This window comes from Centruroides sculpturatus, unplaced genomic scaffold (assembly GCF_000671375.1).
Source record: "Centruroides sculpturatus isolate CEXI.00-Female unplaced genomic scaffold, Cexi_2.0 scaffold1635, whole genome shotgun sequence".
Lineage (NCBI taxonomy): Eukaryota > Metazoa > Arthropoda > Arachnida > Scorpiones > Buthidae > Centruroides > Centruroides sculpturatus.
The window spans coordinates 48,573-63,223 of record NW_019385809.1 but is presented as its reverse complement, the minus strand read 5'-3'; the positions used below and the strand labels follow the sequence as shown (position 1 = coordinate 63,223).

The 14,651-nt window shown below is 31.1% G+C and overlaps 1 protein-coding gene across 1 annotated transcript in view; it reads left to right on the top strand.

Annotated features, from left to right (window-relative positions):
• LOC111642256 (serine/threonine-protein kinase RIO3-like) overlaps positions 1–11,076 on the top strand; it is a 28,686-nt gene extending 17,610 nt beyond the window's left edge. Inside the window, exons 5-11 of the mRNA XM_023388575.1 lie at positions 1,901–2,044; positions 2,128–2,255; positions 2,320–2,502; positions 2,581–2,740; positions 3,735–3,905; positions 3,977–4,081; positions 10,682–11,076. Coding sequence (XP_023244343.1) covers positions 1,901–2,044; positions 2,128–2,255; positions 2,320–2,502; positions 2,581–2,740; positions 3,735–3,905; positions 3,977–4,081; positions 10,682–10,825 — 1,035 coding nt within the window. The 3' untranslated portion in view covers positions 10,826–11,076. The remainder of the gene's footprint in view (positions 1–1,900; positions 2,045–2,127; positions 2,256–2,319; positions 2,503–2,580; positions 2,741–3,734; positions 3,906–3,976; positions 4,082–10,681) is intronic.
• The last annotated feature ends 3,575 nt before the right edge of the window (positions 11,077–14,651 follow it).

Genomic DNA, 14,651 nt, shown 5'->3' with positions numbered 1-14,651 from the left:
TCTATCTTTGGTCCTTTCTTCATTAGTAATAGTATATGCATGCTAAATCAGGTGTCATGGTGGCCATGATACAAGCCATCTGTGAGTAAACTTTTAGTCCAGAATTTGGGAAAAATGTGCCAGGCAATCAGTATGTTGAAATGCATTGTGTAATAGCCAGTGGTATATATTCCAGAAATCTTAGAAGCATATTAACTATCATGATTTTATTTGAATGTCTTTATATTCTGATGTGAGTCGTTCAAGTGTTTAGAGAATTTTGAATGACAACAGAATGCATCCATTTCATATGTATTGTAACAAGAATTTTGCAACAAAACACATTTCAAAAACACATTGAATTCTGTCACTGGGCATAAAACAGGAATCCTCTTTTTTGCCAGGAAGTTCTTTGGTTCAATAAAGCAACATTGAAAATCAGTGGGATGTCAATATCCACAATGTTGATTATTGGGCAGCAGAGAATCTGCACTTGTTTAGAGAAATGGACAATTAGCAGAATATATGGAGCTTTGATACCCAGCATGATGTTGTTGGAGATCAAATAATCAGTCGTTACTTTTCATTTTTCTTTTGAATAGACAAAATTATACAGATTTTCTTATTAACTATAACTACAATGAAAATATCTACCACTGTTCTATCTCTGACATAATAATTTGTCAATACTGGTTATGTTATAGTTGAGTGTGCCTGTTTTGCTTATATGGGTTGCCAAATGTTGGAACACATGGGAGTAATGAGTTTCATCTGGATATTTTTGGGTATGGAGATATTTCATAGTTTTGAAATTTACTTTACATTCTTCTAATATTATTAACATGTCAAAAGCATCTTCATTACAATAAGGCATTATTTTACAGGGATAAGTAAATGTTTGAGAATTTATTAAAAACAAATAGACACAAAGACTGGAAGCTACAAAGACAGGCAATCTAGCATGTTTTAAAATGCTGAAATGTGGTTGCTTATTTTGTAAATGTGATTAGTAAACAACAAAAGAAACATTTTATTTTTTAAATTGCAGGAGATAAAAACTTTTCTATCAAAATTCTTCTAAATGGATGAAATGGATTACTCTTAAGATATGAATATCAAAAATTAATGGTTTCTTCTGTTTTCATTTTGCCACAAAACTCACCACAGATTGAGAAATATTTACTTATAAGCTGAAACATATAATGAATTTTAAGCATTTATCAGATGGAGACAGGACAAATATTTTGACTGAGATCTACTAGAAGAAATATCACTTCAGTGTTTTCTTTTCAATTATCATCCTACATTTCCATATAAAGTTGCCATTATTTTAATGCGTAAATGCAGTGTGTTTTGGGTATAATTACACAATTCCATAATTTTAAGATTGTTGTAAACCATTTAAAAATTAAAGTACAAAAGGAAAACATTTCAATAAAAGGTTAACGTAGATATCTACATTTTTAACATGTCTAATGTATAATGACTGTAATTGTAGAAATAAGTACTGAAATGCTGCTACTTGTAGGAAACATCAGTCAAAATATGTTGTCGTCTTGCCATTGTGTCTGACATTAGTCTAGTAATGAAAACATGAAAAACCATTATTTTTGGATATTCTTCATAACTTAATTTCCAACAAAAGTTATTTTGTATGAAAAGCTATAGTCAATGATACTCATCTTGGCCTCTGTTTTGATGTGCAAATTCTGGACTGGTTGCTGCAATTTTTGTTGCCATGTTGCCAATTTGTTCTGTACACAGACTTTGAGTATAGAAAAACTTTCCCAAACCTTCTTTAACAAAAGGTTTACAAAAACAAATGGTATGGATAATCTGAAACACCATGTATATTTTTTTAAATAGATTTTAATTGACAAAAGCATTTTGCAGTTGTAACTTATCTATGTTTTACTTGCAGTTTCCTCCTGGTATAATTACTGGTGATGGTGGAGGATTTGATATGCAATTATCTAACCATGTTTATAATAAATTGAAAGTACATTCAATTAGTGAAGGTCGTCGTTCTCATAAACTACACGACAAAAAAGAAAAATCAACTGCTGTAAGTTAAGTTAAATAAAACTTGTGAAAATTTATTTGATCATCAATTTTAAATTATGATTTTAAAAAAATTCACTTTTGTAGGAGCAAGCTGTTGATCCAAAAACTTGTTTAATTTTATACAAATTAGTTAACCGAGAATATTTAGAATCAATTAGTGGCTGTATCAGTAGAGGAAAAGAAGCCTGTGTTTTCCATGCATTTGGAGGACAGTAAGTTAAGATTATCTATAATTTCATAAATTTCATGATAGATTTAAAATTACTCTTTTTGCAGGAATTCAGAGAAAGTTATTCCTTCTGAATGTGCTGTTAAAGTATTTAAGACAACATTAAATGAATTTAAAAATCGTGATCAGTATATTAGAGATGATTATCGCTTTAAAGAAAGATTTAACAAACAGAATTCACGTCATGTGATTCACATGTGGGCCGAAAAAGAGATGCACAACTTGAATCGGTACAGTTTAACAAAGTTAATTTATTTCAATTTTAAAATTTGCTAACATAATGAAATTTATAATAATAATATATATAGAATGAGAAAAGCTGGTTTGCTCTGTCCTGAAGTTGTCATTTTGCAAAAGCATGTCTTGGTGATGTCTTTTATTGGAAGCGATTCTAGACCTGCTCCAAAATTAAAAGACGCCAAACTTTCAACATCCAGCCTATCTGATGCATATATACAGACAATTGAAGTAATTATTGATTCTTACATTTAAATTGAATATTAATAATTGATTATATTTTGTAAGCAATACATACTGAGATAAAGAAATAAATGTTTAAAAGAAACATCTTTTATATTTGAAAACTATTAAATATTTTAATACAAGATTTAATTATCTTAAGGGTGAATCAAGGGTTACACTGAGCAATATATATAGTACAATGCACTTGATGTATATAGAATTATTGCTGTCTTTTTACTCAATTGATAAAAGATAGACATTTGATACATTTATTGTTTATCAATTGATTAAAAGATCAATATATACTTTTTTGTTCATTGCCATCATATTTAATTGCACCAATCACTTTCGACAGTTATATAACTTTTTTAGAAAATTTCAATCTATACAAGTGTTGTACTACATCATATCATTGGAATAGTTTTCAGTAACTAGTTTTCAATAACAGAATGGCCAAGGCAGTAAAGGTATCTGTCTACCCATCACTTTAAATGATTCAAGTCTGGATCATGTCCTCATAAATTTAGTGGTGACCTTAATATTTCAAATCCTCTCTCCCACCTGGCTCATTGTTATAGATGAAACAAATGTAGACTGTAATTCATTCAATAGTTCTATTGATATAAATATGAATTACTTTTTCATGAGTTAACAATTATATTAGATTTTTTGTATCAGCTATTATGTTAATGTGTGTTAGAGTTAGAAGCTTGATAAGTCTTTGTGAGATTTTTGTAATTTAGAAAATATTCTAGCAGTGATAAAGGAAAATTATTTATTTCTTTATTTCATATTTTACAAATGCATAGTTTATTTGTAATGAAGTATTAAAACTTAATTGCAAATTGCTAACATAGAATAAAAATAGTATCATGTATGTATGTACGTATAAAAAAATATTTGTTGTAATATGAAATATTAAAGCAATGTTTTCTTTGTTACATAAAATTACATCATATAAAATATTAATGCTGTTTAATATCCATAATACATATTGCAGATAATGAAACGAATGTTTAAAATTTGTAATTTGGTACATGCTGATCTTAGTGAATATAATCTTTTATGGCACAAAGACCAGGTGTGGGTTATTGACGTAAGCCAGTCGGTAGAACCTAATCACCCGCAAGCACTGGAGTTTTTAATGCGTGATTGTATCAATGTTATAGAGGTTTGTAACTTGAAATTTTTGTTCACGTGTTTGTGTAGTATAAAAATGTGATGATTTATTTTGACTTTCAGTTCTTCAAAAAACATTTCCTTCCTAACATAATGACTGCCAAAGATCTTTTTAAAGAAATTTGTGGAATTTCACTTCCTGGTGAAGGAGCCGAACTACTGTCTCAGGTAAATTTGAATTGGTACTGGTTCATTATGAAATTTATAAGTTTAGAATTATGTTTCACTGGCTATCTGTGTATCAAAACAAATTTACATTATACAACATCAGACTTCCGAAGAATCTTATGTGATTAAATTTTAAATAATTTAAATACTTTTATATATTTAATTTTAAAGTTTTATAAAAAAAAAAAAATTTATGAATATGCCTAAATGATTGGATTTAATTAAATTTCCTTTTTTTAACACAAATTTATCAAATATCCTATTATGAAATGTAGGAAAATTATAATGATTTAACTGCTGTCAGAGCAGCTTATGTAAGTGTCACTATCCTTAGCATAACAAAATAATTTTGTTTTATTTTTCTCTTTGTTTGTGATTGATCCTCATTGCTTATTTAGCAACATTTGTCATATATTACTTGTATCATGAGATTGTTATATTTTGAGTAAATTAATTTACCTTCAAATGCAACAATTACGTTACAGTTCATGAAACTTCAAATACACAATGCTTGATATACCCACAACACAAAAAACAAATAAAAAAATAAAATAATCTTAAAAATGTAAGCATATCATTTTATTTCTATATTTCCATTTTGTTTTAATTCAGTACATTCAGTAAAACTGTGTTAAAAGCTTAAAGTATTATTTTAAAAAATTGCCATAAATTTATATTCTAAATTGCAGTCGATAAGTTTGCCATTTGAATGGCATATTTTAATTTTGGCATTTATTGATTTCATGTTACAATCTTTTGAATCTTTATTGTTAAGAGAATCTTTAAACTGGTTATTCTTCAGAAATTTTGTGTTTTCTTTTTACAGATTATCTGAAAGATCTACCTATAGATGTGTAACTTTTGACAAGGGAATCTACACACTATTAATCAATATTTAAAGATATTTAAATAAATTTTAATTAAGCAGAATAACATATCATATTATTGGCATATAAGACACACTATTCTTCCCCTAAAAATTTGTCTCACAACCAGAATGTCTCATATACAAAAGATTGAAACTTCAATTGAAATGACAAATATTCTCTCCAATTAAATTTCTGTTTTTATTGCTGCATGTGATTTCAAGTGAAATATCTAATAAATTTGAAATATAGATATCCATTATCATCATTAATTAGTTATGGTTATCTTTCATATACAGAAATGAGATCTTTAATGCTTCTGGTTTTATTTAAAACAGTGCATGCACAGAATACTTCCAACTCCCATAGAAAACAATGGGAATGTCCTCTTCTTCAAATGAACAACACACCAATGAATAAGAGGGCAAAACTCACCATATTTACTTATTGTACATGGCACAACAGCCTGCACTTGTGCAGTTTCAAAAGAACAGTTGACAATAGTTTATCTAATGGTTTTTCAAATGCAATAGAATTAGTGATATTGCAGTCAGTAACATTATTTTCTTTATTAACCCATGGCTTAATAGCAAAATAGATAATTTTTATTATTATTATTATTATTAATTACTCTCTCTGCCCTGTGGGCACTAAGAAGGCCTCTTTTAGTAAGCCCATTATGGGTTGGCCAGGCCCACAATGGAGCAGATGGGTGGTGAGAGATGGAGCAAGCATATCTGGTTTGATCAACCCCTGAAAAATTCCTGGGGATTTTTTTGACCCGTCCAGATTCAATCCCAGGTCCCCGAGAGTTGAAGGCTGTCACTTTGACTGCTCATTCAGCAGGTGATAGTAGCAAAATAGATGTTACTATACTGTTACTTTCAAGCTTGGTGTCATTATATATAAAAGGAAAACGGCAGTAGAGGAACAGCATAATATTTTGAGCCACCACCAACTGAAAGAAATGATACAAACCTAGAGGAAAGAAGATTTTAAAAATATTCATTTTTATAAAAGAATTGTAAAATGGCCAAAACATGAAGGTTTTAAAATGTTGATATAAGTTAACATAAAATCTGGTATTTCACTATTTACAAAAAATTATTATTTACTAGTTGCAGAAACAGAAGTATAGTTGATTTACTGGCACATCGTGGTGGCACATTATGTATGTGCAATATTATTTTTATGCACATACATAAGTTATTTATTTTCATAAGTTTATGAAAATAAATAACTTATGTATGTGCATAAAAATAAAGTATCACAAAAGATACCAGATGAATATGAAAATTAAGTTGTTGACTTTTTATAAGTGTTGTGAATTGTAGGGAACAATGGAACTGTAACAATTAGGAAATATGGATGAGGCCTTTACCTAAGACATTTGATTTGTGTGAGCCTGCAGATTTTTATGGGGCTCTTAAAAATCTAAATTTTCTGTTAATTGTAAATATCCTCAGAAAAAACCTGAAGAATTTGAACTAGATTGGATTTCACCGATTGTAATAACAACTAGCTGGGAAAGTTTACACTTAGGTGTGAAGAATGCACCATCATCGTTAACAAAAGTTGATCACGTGTCAGCTTTCTCACGACAAGGATGTAAAAAGGGAGATCACCAGAAGCTCGAGAGCGTCCGCACACGGAAGAAGTCGGTCGGAGAAGACACTGAAGACACCACACCCTTCCATACAGACAACGTTCGCCAACTCTCCCTTTCACCGAGAGGTGTTTAGGGTATTTAGATTTTGTCAAAGCACTCTCTCTCTCGAACTAGAAATTAGGTCAGCGACATAGATACGAAATTAATCGCCATATTCTGTAAATATTTTAATATAACCACATTTAACCTTAGTATGCCTGTAACTTAGATTTAGTTAATCAATAAATGCTTTATTTTGTTAAACCTGTCTCCTGTCCCTAAAGGACACCTGCCAACTTGCTCACCTCCCTCGCCACTTGATAAAAAGCCATCCTAAGATCCTGAGATCGGGTTTACCCAACCTGTTGCAGTGTAAGTGGTCATTTGGGAACTAGAAAGTGACCCACTGCTAATCTCACATTTGTTTTCAAACTAAGCAGTACTTGTAGATGTCAAAGGTGCAAAATTATTATTGTAAAAACTTGTGGCCATGGAAAACTCATTATTCTGTTGTTTTGTCAGGTTGTGCTGATGGCACAAAATTGCTGCCTTTCTTTTAAAAATCAAAAAAGATTTTTAAAAAAAAGGCATTACCTAAGCAAAACTTGTGTATTGGAAGTTATATATATATATGCCCACCATAAAGGTTTGATGTTGAATAAAAAAGTATGCATTATATAAAAAAGTATTTTCATTAATGTATAATTTTTTAAAATAAAATACTTCTGAAATAACAAGATAGAATATGCTATATAGAGTGACTGTGACCTTGGATACAGTGGTGGCAATGACAGGTATTATCAATTACCATTTTAATTTAAGTAAAAACATTGAAGTCTATACAATGTGTTTGGCAGAATTGAATCTTTTTCTCGTATAAATCTAGATTGTTTCATCTCAAATTTAGCTAGTTTCTAATTTTATTTAATCATTATAAAGAAGGAATATCAGAGTTTAAAGTGATACTTGTAATATTTAACCCTCAATATAACAATATTTTTTTAATTAAGTATGAGCCAGGTCTTGAAGGTCTTTACTCTCAGCCATTTGATTGATTATTTATAATTTACTTGGGTCAGCATGATCCATACTATACTCAGTAAATTGTTGATTATATTTTGGACAGTGTTTTTTTTTTCTTTTTCAGAATATAAGTAGTGTTCTTATGTTTTTATTATAGTTATATTGTGGTTTGTGAAAATATTTACAATGAAAAACTACATTTTAACCTTTGTCATGTTACAAACCACATTGTTGAAGTTAAAATCCTTCTAAGAGGTAATAAGGAGCTAATTATTGTGGGAAATGGAAGAAGTGTTGCATTTGCCCATCAAAAATAAACAAATAAAACATGCCAGTAAGTGAAAAAGAGTAGTATGTAAAAACTGCACCATTTGGATGTACCAAATTATGCACTATAGGTATCATTCTGGGTAACAAAAGTATATTAACATGAACTAACCTCTTGTCTGTTATGTTGTAGATAACAACCTTAGACACCGAAGCCATGATCCTGAAGGGGGATTGGAAAATTACCAATTCAAAATGAATTGTTTAATAGGTGAAATAAAGTTAACTGTTTTGATCTCAGTCTCTGTTACTTGCAGATAATTAAAAAATACATGATAAATACCACCAGATTTGTTATTGGAAGAAATCTTTATTTGTAACTTTTTATATTTTTAATTATTATTGAATGGCAAAAAGCTTAATTTTGAGAGTAGTAATGAGTTTTAAAAAAATTGTAAATATTAATAATGAATAACATATTCATTAAGTCCAACATCTCGAGATTGACGACACCCCTCTATCTCCCTACCCCTTTAACTTTTAACCACCAAAAATCTAATAGCATCAATGCTTCTTATACAAAAGTTATCATTTTAAATTTCATTTCTTATAAATGCCAACACACACATGCACAGAATATTTTTTTCCTTTTGGATTCGGGAGGTCTCAAAACATGGAGATTTTTAAAAAAAACTCTGAGGGTCAAGTTTGACACGATTCCAATGCTTTTCCTTGTTATTTATATATAACAGTTGGAAAGGTAAAATTAAGAATATTTAGAAATGCATTTAACTTATTGCTACAGAATATTTTGTCTTGTTTAGAAACGTTTATAACAAGACATTTCTTTCTTTAACTCTATTTATAGTTTCAAAATTAAACTAAGTAGGGTCATTTAATTTGCACCATCTTGGTTAATGATTAAAACTCTTCCTTTCATTTGCACACTTTCACATGAGTCAGAATATTCAAGCTTTGTCTTTACACAACACAAATGCCACATCTCCTTGACTAAAAGGAAAATGACGGATGTTTATTCAATTTTCTTTAAACATGGCATTGCTACAGCCACTATATGTAGCATATTATAGCTCATTATTCTGAAAAACAGCTGCATCTTATACACCAGCAAATAAGATACATTTCTGGTTATACAGTTGATAGTTGTGGTTATTTGATAAAATAAAAATAATTATTGATCAAATAATTAGGTTATTGCAAAAATTAAAATCGGATGAGTGCAGTTTGAGGATTATGTAAGTTGAAAATGAAAAGTCAGTGATAGACATCTTATGAAAATATTAGATAATGAGTTAATTCTAGTAAAATGGACTTTGTATTTTTACAAAAAACTAGAAATTCCCCCTCCAAGCATGAACTACTTTCTATGAGAAAGTAGAGATTGAAGAATTGAGAAGAGTACAGATTTCAAGAAATTCAAGAAGAGTAGCTAATGTTTCTACAAATTAAAGTAGTTAATATACAGTACAATAATACATTTTAGATAACAGGGTCCTTAGATTGTTAATTCTGATTGGATAATATAACATCTCATGATCACTATAAAAAGTTGTTTTTTATTGTAGAAGTGACATTATGTGGCTGCTTTTTTTTTTTTTTTTTTTGTTAAGTTTAAATTTTATGAAATAAGTTTAAATATACATCTGTCAAAATATTTAAAAATACAACTTAAGGAAAATTCCATCAAGCACAAACTAAATGAAGTCACTGCAATATAAGTGCAATTACTGATCTAAAATTGATAAAATGTTTATTCTATAGTTAATATTCCTGCAAATTAAGTAGCCTATACTTTCTATTGGAACATAAAACCACTATAACTAAAATTTCATCTGGATTGGACAAAAATTGCAGGAGTTGTAAAGAATGCAGATGACAGCTTTTATATTATTATTAATGTACACAGTTGTAATGGATCTCTCAGGATTTTTTCCATGGTCTGATGCTAGTGTGGTGGGCTTGTTAGTCAAAATGAAATGTTGTACCTACAAAAATCTCTGGGCTAGGGAGAGAGATTGGTAATGTACTTAAAATTGTTTTGAATGTTTTGTAAGTTTCAAAGTGTAAGAATGTCAATAATGGATTGTTATAAAGTGAGTCAAAAGCCCTCTGTTCCCTTTTCATTTCAAAGTAGTGAAGACAGATTAATTCTGTTAATGTAGTAGTTGTACATAGAGAATTTATTGAAATTTTTGACCTTGAAAAGTTATTTTCAAGGTCACTCAAAACAATTTTTACTTCCCATGAATTTAAAGTTGTAAATTATGCAGTCCTAAATATATTTATTTGAAAGCAGAAAATGATTTCAGACTAAAAAATGATGCTTTTTAGCTTTGGTATTGGATCCTTTGTTACATCTGCACATTAAAGTTACATGAGTGACCTTGAAAAGTAAAGTAATTTTCAGGTCACTCATGTAACTTGCAGATGTATCTGATTCTCCATACATGACTTTCCTGCATCACTATTACATTAACAAAATTACAGTCGACCCCTATAACACTGTTGATTATTTCGTTTTATATGAATTCCATGTTGTACGAGTCACTTAGATTTTACAAATACGTGTGCTGAGCTGTGAACGGCTCATGTATTTGTAAAATCTAAGTGACTCATACAACATGGAATTCATATAAAACAGAATAAACAACAGTGTTTTAGGGGGGTCGACTGTAATGTATTGTCAGGAACGAAAAGGGTGCAAGGGACTTTGATTCACTATTTATATATTAAATAATACAATTAAATTTATTATTATTTATTTTTGTCATTTAGATTCAAAATTACGAAAAAGAAGAAGAACTGCTTGCCCATGGAAAGTCTGACAAAACCGATTCGTTTGAAATTTTATTTGCAAAATGCCAGCAACAGAGTAACGAGAAATTGCAAAAAGACGAAAATCCAAATAGAAAACAATAAAACTATCGATGCATTCAGTTAGAACTAAATAGCTATCATTTGTAAATAACTGATTTGTGAGTGAATATATTTTATTACCACAAAAGCTTTCTTAACACTAACATTTTGATCATTGCTAATCTAAAATGTTGTCCAAAATTCTTTTATATGCTGTTGAATATTGATTTGAATAAATATGACTGTTTTATTGGATTAAAATTTTTAATATAAAAATATTAACATTGTGCCCATAATGTACAGAGATTATTTCTTTAAATTATTTTAAAATTTATTTTACATAATCCTGATTGAAATGTATTTATTATATTAAAATTGAACTTTGGAAGCAAAAATTTGTTTACGTATACATTTTTTTCTCAACCCTTACACATGGAAGGGTCAATATGTTCACGGAAAACTCGGGAATTCTTTTTATTTTACGATGAAATTTGTTTAAATTGAATCGTTAAATGTAGAGGTTTATTTTCAGTTAGACTAAATGACTGTTTACAAGCATTTAGGTAACATAAGTGACTGTGGATGGTTATACGTATACAAAACTACATGTGTCTGGAAGCGAAAGATGGATGGAAATTCAGATAGCATGACCATTAAAATGTTTGAAGATCAAGGTTTGTGGATCTTGTCACTTATCATTCACATGGTTATGGTCCTTCCAACATAAATTAGCAATTGTCAAACCAGATTAAACTACTTTTCAACCATTCACAGGAGAGAAAGGGTAGGAAAGACAAATATCGAATTCCTTCGGACTGCAATAGACAGTTAAAATTTTTACAACTACCAAAGCAGCATAATGATAGGAAATTTTCTCCTGAGACATTAAGAACAGAAAATCTAATATTGTAATAGGAATTAATGCCACCAGGATTGGTAAGTGCACCATACACAAGTTTGCTCGCAACTAGTGACTCCTCACTCAGATTTTAGCCAAAGTAGTGTTTGCCTTCAACTGCAAGGAATTATAATTACAGGATGCTCTGTCACATCTTGTAATTATAATTCCTGCATTGTTCTGTGACTACTATATCCAGCAGTTTACTATATTGTACACCAACTTTCAAAATAATGAAAATTTTGCCCGAGTTTGAAGAAGCCCAACGACCAGAAATGTGTATTCAAAGATCAATACTCAAAATCTACATTAGAGTGGTTGCAGCTGACGTTTTCATCGTGAAAACGTGTAAGTCGGATGTTCAGCGCCGCCTTCCTGTAAGTCTAGAAGTTTGACAATGGCGTTTGGAACGTCAGTGGAATCATGCTCAATGTACCAAACGCCATTGTCAAACTTCTAGGCTTACAGGAAGGCGGTGCTGAACATCTGACATACACATTTTAGTGATGAAAACATCGGCCACAACCTTGCTATTTATTAACAAAAAATGTTGCACACCCAGATAATTATTCAAATACTACAAAACTCAACATAATTGCATGCCAGATAATGCCACCAGAATGCCTTAAAATTGTTATGAAAGTATCCAATAAAAAGACTTGCAGAGGCTCGATTTTTTTTTTTTTTTTTTGGGAGGACTTCAAACACCAGGCATGCCTGTATAATGCAGTCAAGGACATGCATTCTACAGAAATGCATGGCTGAGAGCTTGAGAAAGACCATGTCATTGGGCCAAGGGAACCATTTCACCAAACTGCTCACCATCTAGACTCTTCTTACCTGACTGAATGGAGGCAGTGAATATGTTGTGACAGATGGGCTCTGGACATCCTAGACTTAACATGAGAAATGATTGATCGTGAGATACAAGATTGTTTGACAAACAAATGGCATCTTTGTCCTCCATCCAGAGAGGTAGAAGCCTCATTATGGAACCTTCTCAAACTAATTTCAAATTTTTTCAGGCAACATTGACATGAGAAACTGGGCTACGTGTAAATTTGATGATTTCAATCTTGTTTTTTTTTTTGGTCAAAAAAAGGGGAGAAGTATTCCATTTCACAAATGCAGTCAAGGACTGCATAAAATTTTCCCATGGATAACACTTCTTCCATGAGTGACACAGCTTCCAAAAAACTCATTGAGGGAAATGGAGAAAAAATCAGATTGGAGCAACCATCAATTCTACCAAAAATGGTAGAATGGCAGATCCCAGGATCTGTACCATTTTTGGTAGAGATCCCAAATAAAAGGCAAGAGGACAGAAGACAACACGAAGTTTGCCTGTCTAAAGTGTGTGTGTTAACCTCATCGCTGTCTTCTGCTGCTCTTCCCGAACTCCCACTTGACTTTTCCACTGAACTTTCACTGCTCCACTTGATGAACAAGTACCTGAATATTACCAATGGAACGAGACCCTTCTTGAGAAGTCATGATCATCACAACTAACCATCCAGGTATTTATCAACTTGGGTCCAAAATTGTAAACACTCTCTCTCAGTTCAGCATGCTTGTAGGAATAGACTCATCCACTAATTTCATGCCCTTGTAAAACAGTTTATAAACTTAAATAACGACAATTTATTTGGTTAATGTTTAAATGTGTAGTGGAGTGCAGTGTTTCCGGAGGGCCATCTATCAAGTCTCTCCTCTGTCCCAAACCCAATCACTCTTGAGACTTACAGATGAACATAACAGTCACAATGGTGTCAGTCCTGACTTTGTCATTGCTGATGTAATGGTTACATTTATGACTAGTCAAAAGTCCCATTTTTGTACATCATAACCAATCTGATTTATTTCATATCTTAGATATTTTTAAAATCTAAACTGCTTTTAATTAATAAATACTTTTTTAAATTTTAAGAAACAAACAATACTGGCTTTATGGAGCCAGTATTTAGTAATACAGTAGAGCATCGATTATCTGAAACAATTTGGGACTGGGGTTGTTCAGATAACCGATTATGTATGAAAAAATATATTAACCTATCCCATGTTGAAATTTTTTCAAATCCTGGCATGTCCTTAAGTACCTTCTCATGGTCATGCCAGTGCTGCCAGCTAAAACACGCACACCAACAAAAATAATATTGGAGTAGCCCAAGACATAGCCAAATATTGCAGCTCCACAGCACTAGCAGAAATTTAAATTTGCTGACTGGAACGCTTTCAGTTCATCAATATTCGGATAATCAATACTCTACTGCAGGGGTGGCCAACCTTTTGCATACCATGCGCCAATTTTTTGATAGACGAGTTCAGATGCGCAGTGGCGTACCGTGGGTGTTAGCCTCCCGGGGCGGAGAAAAATTTCGGCCACCCTTTAATCAGGTATTTCAATTTAAAAGATCAAAATTCATTTGTGTGAAAAAAAAATTAATAAAAAATGCGGTGGTGGTGTAGTTACCCGTACAAAATAGTCCCATTTGACATTAGTGGCATACACGATTGCGAATGTATCGTGAATCGTAAAAAAAAAAAAAAAAAAAGGTCAACAGGTGTAGCAGTCCAACCGACTCGTGGACTGTCCGGACGGTAGCACTGTCATTTAGACGCCTATGCACTGATCGAAAATAAACATACATGCATACACTGTAATTTACTATGTGGAGAACACTCATTTTATCTGTAAAGTTGATTGCAACGAATTGTGCAACAAATGAACTTGCCAAGACAGACTATAAAAAATTAATTTTCTATGTAATATTCTTAATTGCTAAGAAGCCAAATCTGGAAATGTTGCTCAGAACTGACTAAAGCGCCACTTGTAATCGTCCAATGTGCCAAGTTTGGCGCATGCGCCACGGTTTGGCCACCCCTGCTCTACTGTAATAGAAATAACATTTTTTATTACATGAATATAATCTCTTATGGATTGAAATATTTTCTTTTAATATTTTAATTTATAAAATGTATAATCTGTATGTT